The sequence below is a fragment of the Episyrphus balteatus genome, chromosome 1, assembly GCF_945859705.1.
Source record: "Episyrphus balteatus chromosome 1, idEpiBalt1.1, whole genome shotgun sequence".
In the NCBI taxonomy this organism is placed as follows: Eukaryota; Metazoa; Arthropoda; class Insecta; order Diptera; family Syrphidae; genus Episyrphus; species Episyrphus balteatus.
Window position 1 is genome coordinate 18,876,583 of NC_079134.1, and position 20,625 is coordinate 18,897,207.

General features: G+C 29.2%; 2 protein-coding genes across 2 annotated transcripts; one reads left to right on the forward strand and one right to left on the reverse strand.

The window, feature by feature from the left end:
* Positions 1-1,145: 1,145 nt before the first annotated feature.
* On the forward strand, positions 1,146-5,556 carry LOC129906302 (odorant receptor 13a-like). Its single transcript, XM_055982002.1, has 7 exons — positions 1,146-1,538; positions 1,595-2,050; positions 2,125-2,224; positions 4,522-4,623; positions 4,690-4,869; positions 5,115-5,399; positions 5,476-5,556. Exons 1-6 carry the CDS (start codon positions 1,192-1,194, stop codon positions 5,193-5,195), a joined length of 1,266 nt encoding a protein of 421 aa, XP_055837977.1. The 5' UTR covers positions 1,146-1,191; the 3' UTR covers positions 5,196-5,399; positions 5,476-5,556.
* A 4,879-nt stretch (positions 5,557-10,435) lies between these two features.
* LOC129906303 (odorant receptor 13a-like) lies at positions 10,436-18,928 on the reverse strand. Its single transcript, XM_055982003.1, has 6 exons — positions 18,582-18,928; positions 18,073-18,522; positions 11,278-11,377; positions 11,106-11,207; positions 10,826-11,005; positions 10,436-10,595 (listed from the first exon to the last, which is right to left on the reverse strand). Exons 1-6 carry the CDS (start codon positions 18,926-18,928, stop codon positions 10,515-10,517), a joined length of 1,260 nt encoding a protein of 419 aa, XP_055837978.1. The 3' UTR covers positions 10,436-10,514.
* Between the last annotated feature and the right edge of the window lie 1,697 nt (positions 18,929-20,625).

Sequence of the window (20,625 nt, forward strand, 5' to 3'; positions counted from 1 at the left end):
TTGAAATTTAATTTAATTTCTTTTGTTAAGATACCTACATTTAAAAAAAAAGTAAATATTTCAAAATTGTTAGAGTAGCTTTAAAAAAAAGACAATTTTTTTTATATAAAACTAAGCAATTTTGTATTAAATTTTATTTACCTATCAACACCACAATTTCCAAAATTTTTACAATAACTTGTGTTCCTTAAGCTCGCAAATATAATAATAATTTACTTTACCTTATCTAGAAAGTTACCATACAAAAAATTAAAAATTAAATAAAGTTCGCCGTTCAGCTCTTTTGTTTGAACGAGAAAAAAGTTTTCTTGTCATCAAATTGTCTTTTTTAATTTCCAGGAGAGTTTGATTTTTGTATAAATGTTATCACATAATTTATGTATTGAAAAAAAAATACAAGAAATCTACACTACCTGATCAGTGGTTAAAAGGAAAGCTAATTTTTTTGTTTTAACTACCCTCATTTAAATTAAAATTTTATTTTCAACAAATCAAAACCTACACAAATTTTAATTTGAAATATATTTCTCACTCAATATTGTATTAGTAATTTATAATCCCTTCGTTATGAGGTACAAAATGATACAAATAGGGAAACAAAATGGCAAATTGCCTTTAAGTGTCAAAAAAATACTTCAATTTTTTTTTTTTTTTTTCTACTTCAATAAAGAAAACAAAAGTCGAAAGGCATTTTTATATGAACGAAACACATGGCAAAGACGACACACAATTTGATTTAAGATGTTTATTGCCAAGAGCCTATAGGCTACAGCTATAGAAGTTTGGCAATAATGTCTTAATTTTCTCCACCCATATGCCAATTAAATATAAATCATAATAAAACCTCTTTAGTTTTATATGAACTTTAACGTCCATTAGTGTCTTTAAGCACTCATTTTATATATCCTTAAAATAAAGATATAGCTTGCGACTAAAGCCATTAAGAAAACATTAATATCTTTACAATAAAGTCCCTTAGAGAATTTGAATTTTTGCACAAAAATTATCAATTCAACAAGCAAAATCAACAACAATTAACCAATCGTGTATTTATTTCCGTTTTGTTAAAAGATTCATAAAAAATTCAGACAAGAATAAATTAGGCCAACACAAAATTAACGGATATATAAATGGGTAATGTGTGTCTTCCGATATTATACGATAAAGCTACTTCCTTCCTGACTGGTCATCATGAAGTTTTTTATTCCTGTTACCGCCAAAGGCGAACAACTTAAATCAGCACTTTTTTGGCTTTTTAAATTGAGCTGGGTTTGGCCAATGGCTCCGGAGAGTTCGGGATATCAAACTTTTGTTGTTAATTGTTTGGCTTTGTTGTTTTTAAGTTGCTTTTTTGGAACGGTTTATGCTGAGTTTTTGTTTATTACGGAGCATGAAGGGGATATTGCAAAGATAGCAGAGTGCTTGTGTACAACTTTTGTTGGAACGCAATTGATTATAAGGATTTTGCATTTGATGTTTCGTCGCAATCAAATGCGTGATGTTTTGCAGAAATTCTACAAGGAAATATATTTGCACAAGTTAGTTTGCGAAATCGGTTTTATTGAATAATTTGTTTGCTATTCGATATTTTCAGTACCGAAAATGAAAAACGACACAACGAATGCGAAAGTACCTTGCGATTGGTGTATTTTATGTCAATCACATTTTTTCTGACTTTGTTCTTCATGTACTTGAGTGTGGCAATTGTCGTTGCTAGAGATCCAACTTCTCGTTCAAAACCTTACCTATATCAAATGCAATTCTCCTATGATTCGCAGCTGCCTTGGAATTATGCCTTCACGACACTTTACACAGGATGGGTTGGTATATCAACAGTAACAATTATTTCAGCAGAAGATTGCTTGATTGGAATAACACTGCGTTACTTAGAGATGCGTTACACCATGTTGCATGAAGATTTGAAACAATTACTTGAAGCTTCAAAGAAAGCTTTGACCAATAAGCCGAAGCCACATCAAACGAATGATTTGTATAAAATATTTAATGGAAAATTGAAAGTGATAATTGGAAAACAACAGGCGATAGATAGGTGAGATACCTTCTTAAGAAAATGTACAATTGACGTTTCTACTGGACTCCCGAAAACTGCGTTTATAATTTCAGATTCTTTAACGAGCTTCAATCATTTCTAAGCATTCCGATATTTTTTGTAGTAACGTTTGGAGTGTTTCTACTTTGCACGGTGGCATTTCAATTGCAAAAGGTGAGTAAAAAAAAATGTTATGAAGTCATGAAGGCTTATAATTTCGTTAAGTCCATTTTACTTCTTTTCTTTCATCCTAAAGATTATATATTTTATGGAAAATTTCTACTTCACGAAGTGAATTTTTTTTCATCTAAATAATTTTTGAAAGATTTAAAGTTTCGTTGAGTCTCATCTCAAATGAAGACACGAGTAGATATTTCTTTTATCCTTATTTATTTTATGAAGACTTATAGTTTCGTTAAGTTGCATCTTAATTAAAGACATTTTACTTCATGAAGTGAATTTTTGTCATCCTGAAGATCCTTTATTTTATGTAGAAGTCGCATTAAGTCGCATTTTATGATAAATTTAGGTTTCGTTAAGTCTCATCTGAAATATAGAATTCTCATTTTAGGAAGTCAACTTTGTCATCCTGAAGATCCTTTAATTAATAATAAACTTTATTTCTCTTACGTCGCATTTTATGAAGAGTTAGAGTTTCGTTACCTAAGTCTTATATCAAATGAAGAATTTTAACTTGACGAAATCCATTTTTTTTTTTCATCTTGATGATCGTATATTTTATGAAGAATTTTAGTTTCGTTAAGTCTCACATCAAATAAAGGATTTTTAACTCATGAAGTGAATTTTTTTCATCCTGAAGATCTTATATTTTATGAAGAAATATAGTTTCGTTGAGTCGCATTTTATGAAGAAATTTATTTTTGTTAAGTCGCATCTCAAATGAAAGCTTCTTACTTTGTAAAGTGGAATTTTTTAATCCTGAAGATCTTATATTTTATGAAACTCTTTAGCACTTTATGAAGCATTTTATGATGAATTCCGTTTTCGTTAAGTAGCATCTCAAATAAAGACTTTTTGCTTCATTAAGTGAATTTTTTATACTAGAGATCTTATATTTAATGAAGAACTTTACTTTCGTTAAGTCGCATTTTATGAAGAATTTTAGTTTCGTTAAGTCTCACAACAAATAAAAGATTTTTACCTCACGAAGTGATTTTTTTTTCATCCTAAAGGTCTTATATTTTATGAAGAAATATAGTTTCGTTGAGTCGCATTTTATGAAGAAATTTATTTTTGTTAAGTCGCATCTCAAATGAAAGCTTCTTACTTTGTAAAGTGGAATTTTTTAATCCTGAAGATCTTATATTTTATGAAACTCTTTAGCACTTTATGAAGCATTTTATGATGAATTCCGGTTTCGTTAAGTAGCATCTCAAATAAAGGCTTTTTGCTTCATGAAGTGAATTTTTTATACAAGAGATCTTTTATTTAATGAATAACTTTACTTTCGTTAAGTCTCATTTTATGAATAATTTTAGTTTCGTTTAGTCTTATCCCAAATAAAGGCTTTTTATTATATGAATTAAATTGTATTCATCCTAAAGATCTTATAGTTTATGAAGAACTTTAGTTTCGTTAAGTCGCATTTTATGAAGAATTTTAGTTTCGTTAAGTCTCACATCAAATAAAGGATTTTTACCTCACGAAGTGAATTTTTTCATCCTGAAGGTCTTATATTTTATGAAGAAATATAGTTTCGTTAAGTCGCATTTTATGAAGAAATTTATTTTTGTTAAGTCGCATCTCAAATGAAAGCTTCTTACTTTGAAAAGTGGAATTTTGTAATCCTGAAGATCCTAGATTTTATGAAACAATTTAGCACTTTATGAAGAATTTTATGATGAATTCCGGTTTCGTTAAGTAGCATCTCAAAAAATGCTTTTTATGAATTGAATTTTATTCATCCTAGGGATCTTATATTTTATGAAGAACTTTACTTTCGTTAAGTCGCATTTTATGAAGAATTTTAGTTTCGTTAAGTCTTATCCCAAATAAAGGCTTTTTACTACCTATATGCATTGAATTTTATTCATCCTTAGATTATAAAGAACTTTAGTTACGTTAAGTCGCATTTTATGAAGTATTTTAGTTCAATTCTTAACAACTCAAATGAAGCCTTTAATTTTTTTCAGTCTGAAGTTTTTATATTTTATAAAGAATTTTAGTTTCGTTAAGTCACATTTTGTGAAGAATTTTAGTTTCGTTAAGTCTCATCTCAAAGGAAGGCCTTTAACTAGGTATATGAAGTATTTTTTTATAAAGAATTTTAGTTTCTTTAAGTCTCATCTCAAATCAAGCCTGTTTTTCACGATATGACATTTCTTTCATCTCAAAGAACTTATTTTTTTTATAAAGATTTCTTTTTCGATAAGTCTCAGGTTTTATTAAGTTCTTTTTTTTTTGAGCTTTGAAAATATTTGTTGACCCGAAAAAAATGTTTGTTTATTCAGAATGATTTAAGTGTGGAAACTCTAAAATACTTCTTTTGGCTGGTATCGCAATGTCTTGAGTTCTTGGTGATTGGTTCTTTTGGCCAACGATGTACTGATGCTGTAAGTTTATACAAAACTAAGCAATAAAATACATAAACCATTAATTTTTATCCATCTTTAATTAAGGCTGCACAAATGGCCGACTCCTACTACATGTGCAACTGGGAATGTCTATTAGTCCACAACGACAGTAAAACCAATGCCAAACTTATTAAAGACATAACTTTTGCAATTTATCGATCACAGAAATCGGTTCATCTAAATGGAATGAATTTCATGATTTTATCTCTCGACAGTATTGGTTCGGTAAGTGAATGTAGTGTAAGAAATATGCGTCTACAGGAGATAATGGTGATTATGTGGTGTAAGTAAGAAGACGATAAAACCGATATAAAAGAAGACACTTACACACAAAATGTGTGTGGATGTACTGATAACGACAAACAAATTCACTAAATAAGTTTCGTTGTGTTTTTTTTTTTTTTTTTGTTTTTCGTTTTGTTTTTCTTGAGCATTTTTCTTTTGTTTTTATTCATTTATCCTTGTTTCAGGCTATGAGCTCATCGGTGTCGTATTTTATGTTCCTTAATACGATGGAGGATATCTCAGACAAAAAGAACGCCAATAAGTAGATTGGCTTGAGAAATTGCACATCTGCTGAGGGTGACGATGATGAGCTTTTAAAAAAACAACAAGAACAAGCACCATAAACCCATTATTTTGTGCGGAGATGATGACGACAAAAAAAAAATGAATGGAAACATAATAAGCTCTTCTAAAACACTTAGCATTCGCAGTTTTTTTTTTTAGCGGCACTCGTTTAAAATTTAAATTAGGTAACGTATACCCAGTTTTAATAAAACCATCAATACCGCATTTTTGTAAGGAAGGAAGTTTTGTTTTTATTTTCAGGGAGAAGGCATTCTTCAGACAGATATTGCCAGGAAGGTACCTTTAAAAATTTGGTTTAACTCTGCTCTTTTTTCAATGTTAGGTATCTGTGTGAAAAATCGAAAAATGTTGTTTTATAAAAATAAAAATAGGTTACTTTAATGCCTAATGAAAGTTTAGTTTCGATTTATTTTTTAAAATTGGGTAAATTTTATTTTTTTCGTAACTCATGACAAATAACTGGGACTATTCATAAAAAACAATTGGTATTACAAATATACATTTGCTTTGGGTCAAAGATCGTTAAGTGTTATGATGGTCCTCTGATGGGTTTTTGTATTTTAAAGAATAGCGATGTAATTCTCTAGAATCACGTAGATGGGTAGCATCACGACCAAGTGTTTCGCAAAACGCAAAACTAAATTCGTTTGAAAACCATAATGGACCAAGGGAGGCAAACATATACATACTGTAAGAACACGTACTTTTTACAATTTCCAGTGTTCTAAATAATAAAAAAGAAAACTCCGGAAAATTCCAGAATCTAAACGCCAAGAAATTATCAATAGCCAAATTTTTAATAGAGCTGAAAATAAACCCGGCAAACTATATGTAAAAAAGTAGATTAAATTTTATAAACTTTTTCAAAAATTAAAATTTTCTTGACCTTGTTTTGAAAGGTTAGGCAGTATGAAGTGGAACCTTGGCTGAAAAAACATAAGCAAGAAGAAATATTCGCAGTTTGTTTTTATTGTACAGGCTTGTCATCTTGTCAAAAAACAGTTGAAGGATCTTAATCATTTCGAGTTCTCAAGACACTCTTGTTGTGCAATCCCTCTTTGAGAAAATGAATTCGGACTTCATCATTAACATACTCGCATTCTTTCGGTTGGTGATTCATTTACAGATACAAACATATTTTATGAGTTGTTGTGAAAGAAGGGTTTTTCAAATTTTCACCGTTTTTTAAACATTTTAAAATTAACGGAACGAGAACCCAGTTTTATATGTTTCTGCCGACTTCGTTTGTGGTCACAAATCTATGGGAGATTATTGTAAACATTTTTCAGATGGAGCACAATCGGCAACTTTCTATAAAAAAAAAAAAATAAGTTTTAACGAAACTTTACCTTGATTGAATGAGTCTCTTTCTAGCTTGGAATTAAAATCACTAAAGACTGTTTTAATATTATACCAATTAGCTGAACATCTTAAAACTTTGCAGGCATAATTCTGAGTAGGTACACGGCTAAAATTGTGTCGTAGTTTTTAAGACAACATTGGAATTAGGCCTTTTTCAATCCAAAAAAAAAACAGTTTTTAATATTGAGATTTTATTGCACAGTTTTTAAATAAATTTTGTATTCAAATATATTTGTGTTAAAAACCTTTTATTGAATACAAAAAAAAAACATTAAAATGTAATCAAAAGTATTAAAATATAAGAATTCTGAATTAAAAACTTATTGCTAGCTTGTTAAATTATAACTTTATCTTGGTTAGGATTAAAATTAAACACTCGTCTTCTTTATTTTTATACAAGAATATTAAATTTTAATCAAATTGTATTCAAAACATAAACCAAAGCAGCAGCCATTTTAAAAAAGAAATACAATTCCTTGTCCATGGTTTGAGGGTTAACGTAACTTGAAAAAGTATTGGAAAAGGGGGTACATTCGACATTTAGTTTTCAAAGGTTTGTATTTTCGAAAACTTTTAATGTATTCCAATGTTTTGTTTTGTATTTGATTTATTGACTATTCAAGATCATACTAACAGTAAATTTTTTTGTTTTACAACATTTCAACATTTAAAAAATAATGTTTTACAAAAAAAAAATTCATTTTGTCAAAAGTGCCCCGGGACCGAGGCACATTTGACTTTGAAAGGTGTACCCACATTTTACAATGGTGGATTAAACCCCACATCGTGTGCATTAGGGGAAGGGGGCCTAAAATGGCCCCCCTAAGGGAAATGTCCCATATCTCGAAAAAAAGTAACATTCAAACTAAAATGCTATATACTTTTGAAAGTTTAATATATTACTCTCACATTTTTGTGCTTTGCGAGTTAAATAAAATGCACGACTGGGTTGCACGTACTTGCTCTTGTAGTTCAAAGTGTCTTTATCTCAAATATCTATTGTAAATTTAAGATTTTGTTAAGTTTCGAGAAAAAAATTTTTAAAAAATCGAATGTTAACAAAATTTTTTAAAATTTTTTTTTTTAACTTTAAATTTTTTTTTTTTTTTATTTCAAAATGAAAAGAATTAGTTGTCCGTAAATTTTGAATTAAGTTAGCTTATGCTTCGATTAAATATATGAACCTAAAATATATGTCAATTTTTGGAAAATGGCAACACCATATTTCCGTTCTCCGAATTTTTTGAGAAAAACTAAAAACGCAGTTTTGTTAGAATCTATAAGACCATTACGTATATAAAATTTTATCGAAATCGTTAGAGCCGTTTTCGAGAAAAGTGTAATACCTCGAAATCGGTATATGGGAGGTATGCGTTAAAAAGGAGATATTAAAAAAATAAAAAAAACGGACCTAGAAAATTACGCAAAAATCATCTGTACCAAGTTTTAAGCAAATCCATCCACCCGTTTAGGCCCTAGCTCGATGTACAGATGGACGCACAGACGCACAGACCGACGGACGGCATGACGAAAACCACTTTTTTGATCTTCTCCATCATCGTAATGTTGGTTTTGATTAAAACCTCGATTTTTTTTTCTGCACGAAACCAATACTTGCCCTATAGAGCAAATAAAAATTCCAAAAAGTATTTAAATTTTTTAATTTTCAAGACGTCTACAAATTTCACTAATCGAATTTACCCGGTTAAAGTGGCACACTGTCCAAATATACTTGATTTTAAATGGAAAATCGAGTCAAAGGGCTCTTTTTCCACTTTCTTGGAACAAGTGCTGCTTAAACCATGCTCGTCTATTGTTTGATTAGAAAAAAAAAATAAATTTTCGGTTTTAAACAATCTAAACAATATAACGAAAAAAAAAAATAAATCAAAAAATTCATTTTCTAAAAAGAAGAAGAAAAACCAAAAAACCATAAAATATTTCAAAAAATCCCTCCATTTAAATCTTAATCAAAATTAATCGATGTCGATTCATTTTTAAATAATTTATTTAATATATAATTCCCCAAAATCAACGTAAAACTGTGCTCCCATTGCAAAAGTCAAAGGTGCCCCGAAGGAGTCTCATAAGTGTTTTTCTTTTTTTTTTCAATTACTAAAACTATTTTTTACAAAGCTGGTTTTAATTCACTAAACTTTAAGCATAGTGCTATCAAAATATTGATTCACCATAAAAAAAAACTTTTTTTATTAGGTTCAGGAATCGTTCAAAAATTACATCAGAAATACAAAAAACACGTTAATGATCTAAATTTAAAAAAAAATTGATATTGGGAAGAGCCGACATTTAAGGAAAAATTTTGTTAAATGAAAACAAATTTTTTTGTTATTTGACTTTTTTGAGAAAAAATAAAAATGCAGTTTTATTGCCACTGCTTTAAATATTACGTATACAAAGTTTAATTAAAATCGTTAAAGCCGTTTTCGAGAAATTCGTAATATCGTATTTTTTTGTATGGGAGGTATACGTTCTAAACGAGATATAAACAAAAACAAAAAAAAAAAACAACTTTCAGAATTCCATCCGTACCATACATAGCCGTATTTAGGGGGGGGGAGGGGGGGGGGTTTTGGGTGTTTGAAAATCTCCCTTAAAATCACTAACAATCGAAAAATTCGATCACATCACGTTTTTGAGATATTCCCGTTAGAAAATCGAAAATGCCGCTTTTTACCAGTTTTCAAAGTTATTTTTTAGCGTTTACTTATTTTTTTTTTTAATTGAATTTTTAACAGTTTCTAAAAGAATTAAGTTTTGTCTCTCTAAATCCGTTTAAATCTTTTAAATATCTATTTTCTTCCTCGAGAAATCATAACTTGAAATCAAAGTGTTTGGAGCATCTCATATTTATTTGCTTTTAATAGCAAATATCGAAAAGTTCTGTACCAATCGCTTTCAAAATTTGACAAAATTTTGTACGAACTACCCCAAAGTTCTTAAAAGTGAAGGAGTTTTACTCAATATTGAGGTTGAAGTAGTAGGCACTGGAAAATGGATAGAATTTGTTAGATAAATTGATGTTTTGGAATACAACATTAACGAGCTAACCTCAGTTTCAAAAAAAAATTATCAAAGCATAAAGAAAATGCTCTGAACAATCCGTTAAAAAATTAATAGCATGTGACATTTCAGCATAACAGCGAACTAAAAATATATTTCAAACCCCAAAAACAAATTAGCTACTTTCATATAAAAAAAGATAGTGTACAAATATATTTATCTAATATCACAAGAAATCTACCAAGATACATGTTTTTTCAATATTTACTCATACCATAAGCTATACCCTTAATATCTCCTCTATTTTATCAATGATTCCGTTTGAATGAACCAATACTAGTAGACTGCTGGTGGTATAGGCTCTGATATCAATTTTATTTCATCGTGATGAATTTATTAACTTTATATGTTGAATAAATCTTTCTCAGATATCGGCCGTTAAGTCACAAGAAATCACGAACAAATAAATCACTTTTTTCGGGGGTCTGCGGTTAATAGGCTACTTAAATTAAGTGCCATACAAAAATTTCAACCACTAATATTCCATATACTACACCCATATTGGTGTGGTTTCGGTTAGTTACAGTTTGACTATGTGGTACACAAGAAAATATAAAAATAAAACCAAAAAATAATAAATTAATGTTGTTCATATAAAAATATCCTTGACAAATACAACAACACTAATCTAAGTATTTTGATTGTACTCATTTATCAGAGAAGTTATTTATTGACGTACTTGTATAGGTTTATAGTCTTCTTCTTAAATTTTTATATTATTTCTTATATAATTTTTTTTTTATTTATAACAGGACTCCATGCAGAGTGTATTTTTTCTTGAATTCTTTAAGTTGTCCATTATCTCCGACAACAGCTGTGCTTTTTCTCAATTCAAACTACTTATTGCCATTCCTTTTGCTTGAGATATCCTCCATTGTATTAAGGAACATAAAGTACGACACTGAAGAACTCATAGCCTGAAAACAAAAAAGAGAAAGAATAAAATTTGAGAAAGACACAAAAAATCAGGACGATGAATTTGTTCAAAGCTTTAGTCTTTGATAGTATAGTATAGTTGTTATCAGTAGATACATCCATTTTAGTTAGAGAAAAACACATACTCTCTCTCTAGTCTTCTTCCAAACCATCCTATCGGTGACATCATCATTATCTGCTCACGTTCCATCGCCCTCTTTTATTCACTTACCGAACCAATACTGCTAAGAGATAAAATCACAAATTTCATTCCATTAAGATGAACAGATTTCTGTGATCGATAAATTGCAAAGCTTATGTCTCTTATAAGCTCAGCATTGGCCTTAACATCACCAAAATCAAGCAGTGATTCCCAGTTGCACATATAATACGAGTTGGCCATTTTTGCAGCCTAAAGGAGAAAATGAAACGAAACGAAAGGAGGAAAGAAAACAAAAAAAAATAGATAAGTTGATAGTATGGTTGTATTTGGTTGCTATATAAAAACTCACAGCATCTGTACAACGTTGTCCAAATGAACCAACAACAACGAATTCCAAACATTGTGACACTAGCCAGAAGAAGTATTTGAGTGTTTCAATACTTAAATCGTTCTAAGTATTTTAAAAGGAGATTTTACAGTTTTAGTTGATGTGTGAATAAGGAAATGATTTGTTTATTTACCTTTGCTAATTGAAATGCCAAAACACAGAGGAGAAATACTCCAAATGAAATAAGGACGAAAAGTGTAACGCTAACGAATGATTGCAGATCTGGCATAAATCTAAAAAAAAGAAATTTGATGAGTTACTTCAAAAAATAAAATGCACGACTGGGTCGCACGAACTTGATCTTAGAGTTCAAGTTGCTTAATTTTTTAAGACTTTTTATATAGAAATTTGGAAAATGTAGGTACCTACTATATGGGTACAACAAAAAAAAAAAATAATAAAATAAAATTCGTTTTTTAAAAAAATAAAATAAAATCTGAAATCAAATTGCCCTCCAAAGCAAGTATGCAGTTTTGATTGATATATTAACATGCATTTTAAGAAAAAATATTTTCAAAATCGTCTGAGCCGTTTTTTAAAAAAATCGTTTTTTATAAATAATTTTTTGGAAAAAAAGTTTTAAAATAAAATTGGTATGCCATTTTGTAGAAATCACTAATCAACATCTAAAAACAAAATTTCAAAAAAATTTAATGTCCCGTTTTCGAAAATTTGATTTTTCAAAAAAAAATTTTCAAAATTATTTTAAAAATTCAAAAATTATTTTTTTGGAAATTTTATTTTTGGCTTATACTAAAATCATATAAATGCTTCTTTACAAAAAGTTTCGTTCAAATCGAATAAGCACTTTCGGAGATAATCGGATTTGAAAAAAACGGTTCTATGGCAGGTACCGTTAATAATGATTTTCAAAAAAAAAAATTTTATAAGAAGATAGACCTTGTCTTAAAACTTACATTTGAATTTAAAAAAAAAATCGTTGGAGCCGTTTTTGAGCAATTTCAATTTTACTAAAATCGGTATATGACAAGTACCGTTATTTTTGGTCCAAAAAAATTAATTCGAAAAACCCCTCTGTAGAGTCGCCAAATAATGCCACATACCAAGTTTGACATCAATCGGTTCATCCGTTTAGGCTGTAGCTTCGTTTACAGACAGTCAGACTGACAGACTGACAGACGGACTTCCGGGACCCACTTTTTTGGCATTCTCTACCATCGTAATGTCATGGAAAAATGCTATCTCAACTTTTTTTTGTACGAATGCATAACTTGATATACAGAGTGTCCCAAAAGTAATGGATCAAACGAAATATGCTGATAGGCCAACTTAAGGGCTCTCAGAATTTGGTAACTTGTTCAGCCCAAATCCTTACGGTTTTCGATTTAATGCAGTTTTTGTGAAATTTCGAAAAATGCCGACTTTGCATCAGTATTTTGCTTCCTCCGCTCATAATTGATTTTTGTTTTTTACAATTCTTCCACTAAAACGTTGCCTAATAATAGGAAATAATTAATTAATCAAAATATTTTTTATTTCATACGCCATTTTGCTGCAAATTAATTAACAGTTTCATGTTTTATAAAAACTCAATTTCTTACTTTTATTTCAGAGCAGCATCCCGAAAAAAATTTGCATGGTGTGATACTGGTTTATTATTTTAAAAACTTGCCGTGTTATTGCAGTTTTCAAAAATGCATAAAAGTTTCCAAAGTTGTAATTAGAACAAAAGATATTACAATTTAAATGCAACAAAACAGGGTTTTTCAGAGAAAAAACAAACAAAAGTCGAGACTTTTATTCAAGAAGAAATAAACAAACAACAGTCGAGAAAATGTGTTTATTTTTCTTTGTTATTTTTCTCAGAAAAGCCCTGTTTTGTTGCATTTAAATTGTAATATCTTTCGTTATAATTTCAACTTTGCCAACGTTTTAGTGGAAGAATTGTAAAAAACAAAAATCAATTATGAGCGGAGGAAGCAAAATACTGATGCAAAGTCGGCATTTTTCGAAATTTCACAAAAACTGCATTAAATCGAAAACCGTAAGGATTTGGGCTGAACAAGTTACCAAATTCTGAGAGCCCTTAAGTTGGCCTATCAGCATATTTCGTTTGATCCATTACTTTTGGGACACCCTGTATAGTACCTATATCGCAAGTAAAAATTTTGAAGAGATTATTTTTGAAATTTTTCAAACGAACTCAGGGTGTAATTATTTTCTATTGATTCAAATTAAGAGCATATCTAATGAATTTTTTTGAATAAAAAGTTAAATTAATTATTATTTAATTTAATTAACTTAATTTTGGAATTAATTATTTTTTTAATAAAACAATTTAGTGAACTGTGATTTTTTTCAATTCCATCTATTTGCACCTCCAGCATCAGTTCCAAAATAATACTTTTTTCAATTTTTGTTTAAAGATTTAGGGGAAGTTGGATTTTTCAAAAAAAAAATCATTGAAAGGCTCTCGATCCTTAGGGAGATAAGGTATTTATTTTTATTTTCGGATTTTTTAAAATATTTCAAAAATTTTGTTTAAAGGGATTGCTGAACTTTATCGAAATTTTGTTTTTGTGTTGAATACTATTTTCTTAAAATGGCATACCAACTTTTTTTGAAAATGTCAGAAAATTTGTACGTAGGTATACGTATAAAAAATTATTTGTTTTTAAAATGGCTCTAACGCTTTTCCATTTTTTTTTTATACATAAATCCGTTTAGGCTGTAGCTTCGTTTACAGACAGTCAGACTGACAGACGGACTTCCGGGACCCACTTTTTTGGCATTCTCTACCATCGTAATGTCATGGAAAAATACTATCTCAACTTTTTTATATTTTTTTACTATATCGCAAGTAAAAATTTTGAAGAGATTATTTTTGAAATTTTTCAAACGAATTCAGGGTGTAATTATTTTCTCTTGTTTCAAATTAAGAGCATATCTAAATTAATTATTATTTAATTTAATACACTTAATTTTGGAATTAGTTATTTTTTTAATAAGAACAATTTAGTGAACTGTGATTTTTTTCAATTCCATCTATTTGCACCTCCAGCATCAGTTCCTAAATAATACTTTTTTCAATTTTTGTTTAAAAATTTAGGGGAAGTTGGAATTTTCAAAAAAAAATCATTGAAAGGCTCTCGATCCTCAGGGAGATAAGGAATTTATTTTTATTTTCGGATTTTTTAAAATATTTCAAAAATTTTGTTTAAACGGATTGCTGAACTTTATCGAAATTTTGTTTTTGTGTTGAATACTATTTTCTTAAAATGGCATACCAACTTTTTTTGAAAATGTCAGAAAATTTGTACGTAGGTATACGTATAAAAAATTATTTGTTTTTAAAATGGCTCTAACGCTTTTCCATTTTTTTTTATACATAAATCTAAATGGCATACTTAGGTTTGTGAAAAAAATTATTTAAAATGATGTTTAATTAATATACCTAAATATAAAAACACATTTAATTTTTTTTTTTACAGTAGGCACCTCCTTATTAAATTCCTTACACAAATCATATTATAATTTTTTCCTATTCTTGTTCAATAAAAAGCCTTAGCATTAAAGTTACTTTCACTATAAGTAAGTGCATTTCTTTAATTAGTTGTTGTCGTTACCGTTTGAAATTTCGAAAAAATATCTAAACTAGCATAATTTTGTTTAATATTTTCTGTTACGCCAAAAATATTTTTTTGTCCCTACTATTTTGACAGAGGTATTTGAATCCCGTATCGTCTTAAAAGAAAAAAAAAATTCGCGTACAATTTTAAAACAAAATTTTTAAAAAATTGTATTTTCAAATGCATTTTTTTTTGCAAAACCTTGCGATTCGTTTGCCTGAGGTTAGGAAGACAATTAATTCGAAAGTTATCAGATTTTATTTTAACTTGTAAAATAATTCTGGACTACCGAAAAACAATGCAGAGTTGTTTAAAGGCAAATTATTCAATCGAAGTACTTGTACATTACACTGTATTTTAAGGACAGGATGGTCTTAATTGGTGAAGATTTAAGGATAAACAAATAAAACCAAACGAATCACACAACGTTTTTGATTGGTTATTCTTAGAACTATTCGGAACTGTTCGATTCGAAATGCAAAACGAACAAATTTTAATATTTTTAATTTAAATAGCACATTTTCAAGTTTATGCCTACTATCAAAACTTTTGTAAAAAAATTTTATCACTTTTTGTACAAATAAAAATTCTTTTATTATACACGGTTAGGCGTAGGCCTGGAAAAAATATTGCAAGAAAGGGATCAAAAAAACATCTTAAATATGTTGTTTGAATTAAGTCGACTGCAAAACCCATTAAGATATGTATATATAAAGGCACTTAGTTTAAAAATAAGTATTTAATTTGTATGTTTATAAAATTTAAATCAAACCAAATTTTAGGTTCTTTCAACTAAATGAAAAAAAAACTCTAATTTTCACTTTGCTTGAACCCAAAACTGCCGCAATAATGTATCGCCAAGATGTCATTTAATTGATAGGTTTTGAGTCAGTTTCTCGTTTTGTTTCAATTATTCGAGATCTTATCTCATTATGTGATGGTACAGTGTTTTAGGTACATTCAAAAAGTTATTAGATATAAATAAATAAAGTGAATCAAATTTTCTTAAAGGAGACACCGAAAATTACCTTTTCAAACTTTTTGAACAAATTCGAAGATTAAGGGCAGTGGCATACGTTAAGTCACCGCGGCCCCGGGGCAAGACTAAATTTTTGGGCCCCTTTGATATTTGGGGGCCCCTTAGATAAAAAAAGTACGTATACGCCATACATTTTTTTTGTATGGCTTATTTATTTTTAGGTTTATTTTAATGTTTTAATATGTTCGTAATGCACTTTGCTATACTTACTTAAAATGTCTTTCATAAAAGTAGTAAATACTTGTACAAGGGGCCTCCAAAATTAAATATTTAGAGACCCCTAAAATAAAATTTTTTTTTAGCCTAGAATTGATAGTTCTAGGGGCCTCTGTTCTGATGTAATAAATACATTATTTGATTTTCCATCATCAGACATAATAATAATTTTTATTATTTTGGGGCCCTGCAAAATTAATTTTGGGGCCCCCAAAATTAAATATTTAGAGGACCCTAAAATAATTTTTTTTAGCTTACAATTGATAGTTCTTGGGGCCTCTGTTCTGAAGTAATATTCGGAATGCCAACAATAACGTAATGTTTTTACTTTGGGCCCTGATGTATTTATGTTGCGGCCCCTGAATCGGTATTTAATTTTCCATTTGATTGTTTTGAACCACTGAAGTAACAGCTTTTGACGATTCTCAAATAATATTTGTCATGCCATCAGAAAGTTTGATGAATATTTTTGGGCTCCTTAGTAGTAGATTTTGGGGCCCCCAAATTAATATTTGCCTCTCAACTAACGGGTTCCAATTTTTTTAAATTTAATTTTGTTTGCTTTTTTGGGGCCCTTAATGTATTGACTTGAAGTAATATTTGGCATGCCATTAACAAAACTTTTTCTGCTTTTTTGGGGCCCCTTATGTATTATTTGTGGTTGCAAATATTTTTCAAGTAATATTTTTTGGGGCCCTAGGATAAAATTATAATTCTTCTTTTAAAAAAGCAGTTTATTTTTTTGGGGCCCCTAGGGTAACCTTTTTTAAAATCAATATATATTGTATGGATACAAATACATTTTAATTTACTTCGTAACTCAATTTAGCAATTTATGCTATCAGTTTCCTTCTCTGCATTGTCTCCAGTGGGGGCCCTGGAGTCAGTCGGGGGCCCCGGGGCGCCGCCCCGCTTGCCCCAAGGGAGTATACGCCCCTGATTAAGGAATACTTTAATAGTTTTATGGTACTTTTTTTAAATACCGATTTACAGCTAATTCTAAGTAAAATTCAACGAAATATTTACAGTGTATTGAGAAAGCATAGCGTGTCAAAATAAAGAAGAAAAGTCTTCATGTACATATATTTAGTTAGGAAATGCGTTTTTTTTTTTTTTTCAAAAAAAAAATAAGTAGTTAAAATAAAACATTTTGTTTGAAAACAATGACAGATAAAATGATCCGAATAAAGCACTAAATTTTGTATCTACTTAAATACGAAATTTTTTTTTAAACTTTCCTTTTTTTATTAACTGACTGCAAAAGTAAAAAAAGGCACAAATACACAGAAAAAAATATGACCCGCTAAAAACTAACAGATTGCCATGTTGTTTTACCGTCCATACATTTCATAAGGAAATCTTATTAAAATCAACGATTAATAAGGTTTTTTTAAGGAGATTTCTTATTATTTTTATAGAGAAAATCTTATTAAAATTTGACTGAAAAGTTGATTTTTTTTGCAACTTAGCACTAGAACAAAAATCGCGATCAATATTTTCATGGCAGATTGGTTCAGGTGGTAAGGTGGGCGACTAATGATTTGAAGTCTCCAGTTCGATTCCCAGCCTGGTCATGGTTTTTTTTATTTTTTTTGCAGATTTTAAAACAATAAGGAAAACCCGATTGTTTTAATAAGGTTTCCTTCTTGGATGAAAACCATAGAGAAATCTTATTGTTTTTGTTCTATTTTATGTGGTCTATTTTTCTCTGTGTACACTGATCTATATTTTTGCCTTGCTTTGTTGAAAGTTTAATCTCATAACTTTTTGTTTATTAAGATTAAATAAATGTTTTTAAAATATGAGAAGGGGAAAACTTACAAAATAGATCTATTAAGATAGTTAAAACCGTCCTCTAAAAAATGCCATTTTTAATGTTTTAAGTAAATGTATCCAAAATTGCTGACATTTTAACTCAATTTTAGTTTTAAAATCTTATAAATACTTACAATAGTTCTTGTGCTAAAAAATTTAAAAACCAGTCTTAGTATCTAAGTAATCCACTTTGTTCTAATGTCCTAGCTTACATGGTAAATAAAATATAATATTAAAAGTTTGAAATAAAATCATTTTACACACATACCGATCCAAATCTTGTTGTTTTTGTATAATGATTCCCAGTTTTCTGCGAAAAACTTTGTGAAAGTCTTGCAGTGGCTTTGAAGGATACTCGAAACTTCGTATTGATCTTTCATACAATGTATCTAAATCATTTTGTAATAAATCATAGCGGGCAGCACAGTAGGTCAGTGTTGTTCCAATAAAACAATCCTGAGCAGCAATTAGAGTCACAGAGGCAAATCCAACCCATCCTGTGTATAACGTGGTGAAAGCATAATTCCATGGATCTTGTGAGTCATAAGCAAATCGCATTTTATAAAGATATGGTTTTGTCCGAGAATGTGGATCTCCAATCACCAATAGCCCCACAGCAGTAAACATAAGTGATAAAGTGACGAAAAAAGTAAAAGACATGAAATAAACAAGTCTAAGGCTCTTTTCACATGCAATATGGAGTTGCTCGTTTTCAGATCTTAATCTTAAAAAAAAGTTAAAATTCAAAGCACTTGAAAATATTTCACTTCCGCTCACTTGGGAACATAAATGCTTCCATAAAACTTCTTCAGAACATCCCTCATCTGATGACGTCGAAACATCAAATGAAGAATCCTTATTATGAATTGAGTACCAATAAATGTCGTACAAAGACATTCAGCTATTTTGGCCAAATCACCTTCATGGTCATTCATAAAAAGAAATTCAGCATAGACCGTTCCCACAAAACACGAAAGACCCAACAAAGCTAAAAGATTCACTAAAACTAAATCATATTTCGGACTATTTGAAGCCAATGGCCAAAGCCAACTAAATTTGAAAAACCAAAATTGAATTAAATTAATTTCTTCGCCTTTTGCGGTGACAGGTACAAAAAGATTCATGTGGAAGGACTTTTTTTTTTTTTGAAAATAAAAAAACCGAAAAAGAAATAAATACGAGATGTTAAACCTTTATATAGGTAACTCTATAATGCCACTGCACTTTTAGTTCGCCAGTTTGTTAATTTATTGGAAATGGTCGAAATTAATTTTTAATGGCCCCCGTACAAAACAAAATTAAAATCGTTAATTGTTTCTCGTTTTATGGATTTCAAATAATTTATTAGTATAAAACGGATTCGTCCGCGATGATGACCAGTTTTTGGGGTTCATAAATGTTTAATTTATAAAATGCATGCGTTTAATGGAAAATTCGTCGTTGTCCAAAAGCCAAATGAACATTAAATCCACCAATGTATTGAGTATATGTTAATTTATAATTCATTATTATTTGGACATGGATAAAGAGGGGACACATTGAATATCTAGGAACTGCTAATGAGATACATATTTTTGTAAAAATAAACAATTTGGTGGATATTAAAAGAACACTGTATTGAAAACATGATGTATTTAAGCAGGTCAGAAAGATGGAATTTAAAAAAAAAAAAAAGAAAGTAGGCTGTCGTTGAAAAATTATTTTGTTAGAAATTAGAGAAAATGCATTGTTCTCCTTAGTCCTTACTCTGATTAAAAAATATGAGCATTTTTGATGTGATAACGTCTATCGATGAACTGCGGCTGTACATCTTTTTAATTTTGAAAAAAGAAAGGATAAGAATGTACAAGGAAGATAGATAAAAGGCAGGGCTATAAGTTTTTTAATAGCAACATTTCTGAGATGACCTTAAAATTTTTTTAACACGTAACATCTGTTTACATAGAACACCTACAAAATCGACTTATTTAAGAAGTACACTCCTGCTCAAACTTAACGCATACAAGGTTTAAAAAATTACAATCTTAAATTAAAAAATGCTAAAATTTCCAGAAAATACCTGGAGATCGTTTGCCACGACCAACCATCATTGTAGGAATCTCGGTCTGAAATTTCTAAATAGTCAGCTTTAAAAAATTAAATCTTTTTGTAGTTATCGTACATATGTGATTATATTATGACTATATGCATTAGGGTGTGTCAAAATGCAAAAGTATGGAATTTTCAAATGTAATAGCTTTTAAAAGCTGCATTGCTTATGTAAATAAAAATATAGGAAGAAATCGAAGAAATTTGGATTTTTAGAGGTTTTTCAAACATATGTTTGGATACAAAAAAAAAAATATATTAAATATTTTTAGACTTTCACGTTAAAGATAATTGCAAGAAAAAAACTTTTAAGCTTATATTTGTTGGAATTGAACACTTAGTAAAGAAGCTGCGAAATAATAAGTGAATAAAAAATTTATTTTTTCATATAAAATCGTTTTTTTCTTAAAAACTTCAACCGATTTTTTACACATTATTAAATCTCAGACCCTAATACAACTTTTGACCACTATTACATTTGAAAATTAGAGTACTTTTTTTTCCATACAAAAATGACACACCCTAATATACATATTATTATAAATAAATATCTAATATATTTATAGTAAGTTGTTATATAAATAACACTGGTCTACAAAATTTAATTTTTGTTTTGGTGCCGAGACTATGATACACTTTTCTATAAGTTTTTGATGTGCTGAACTCGAATCTGAAGTCAGAAATATCCTATCAGCTCCCGTTTTTGAAATATTACCGTTAGAAAGTTCGAAAA

What these genes read in the sequence shown, in the direction of transcription:
- LOC129906302 (XM_055982002.1), top strand. Translation starts at nt 1,192, where the DNA reads ATGAAGTTTTTTATTCCTGTTACCGCCAAAGGCGAACAACTTAAATCA. An exon ending in TGGCATTTCAATTGCAAAAG is followed by an intron (nt 2,225 to 4,521) that starts GTGAGTAAAAAA and finishes TTGTTTATTCAG; the next exon opens with AATGATTTAAGTGTGGAAAC. An exon ending in GCCAACGATGTACTGATGCT is followed by an intron (nt 4,624 to 4,689) that starts GTAAGTTTATAC and finishes TCTTTAATTAAG; the next exon opens with GCTGCACAAATGGCCGACTC.
- LOC129906303 (XM_055982003.1), bottom strand. Translation starts at nt 18,928, where the DNA reads ATGAATCTTTTTGTACCTGTCACCGCAAAAGGCGAAGAAATTAATTTA. An exon ending in GGAAGCATTTATGTTCCCAA is followed by an intron (nt 18,523 to 18,581) that starts GTGAGCGGAAGT and finishes TTTAAGATTAAG; the next exon opens with ATCTGAAAACGAGCAACTCC. An exon ending in CTCTTAGCAGTATTGGTTCG is followed by an intron (nt 10,596 to 10,825) that starts GTAAGTGAATAA and finishes TTTTGTTTTCAG; the next exon opens with GCTATGAGTTCTTCAGTGTC.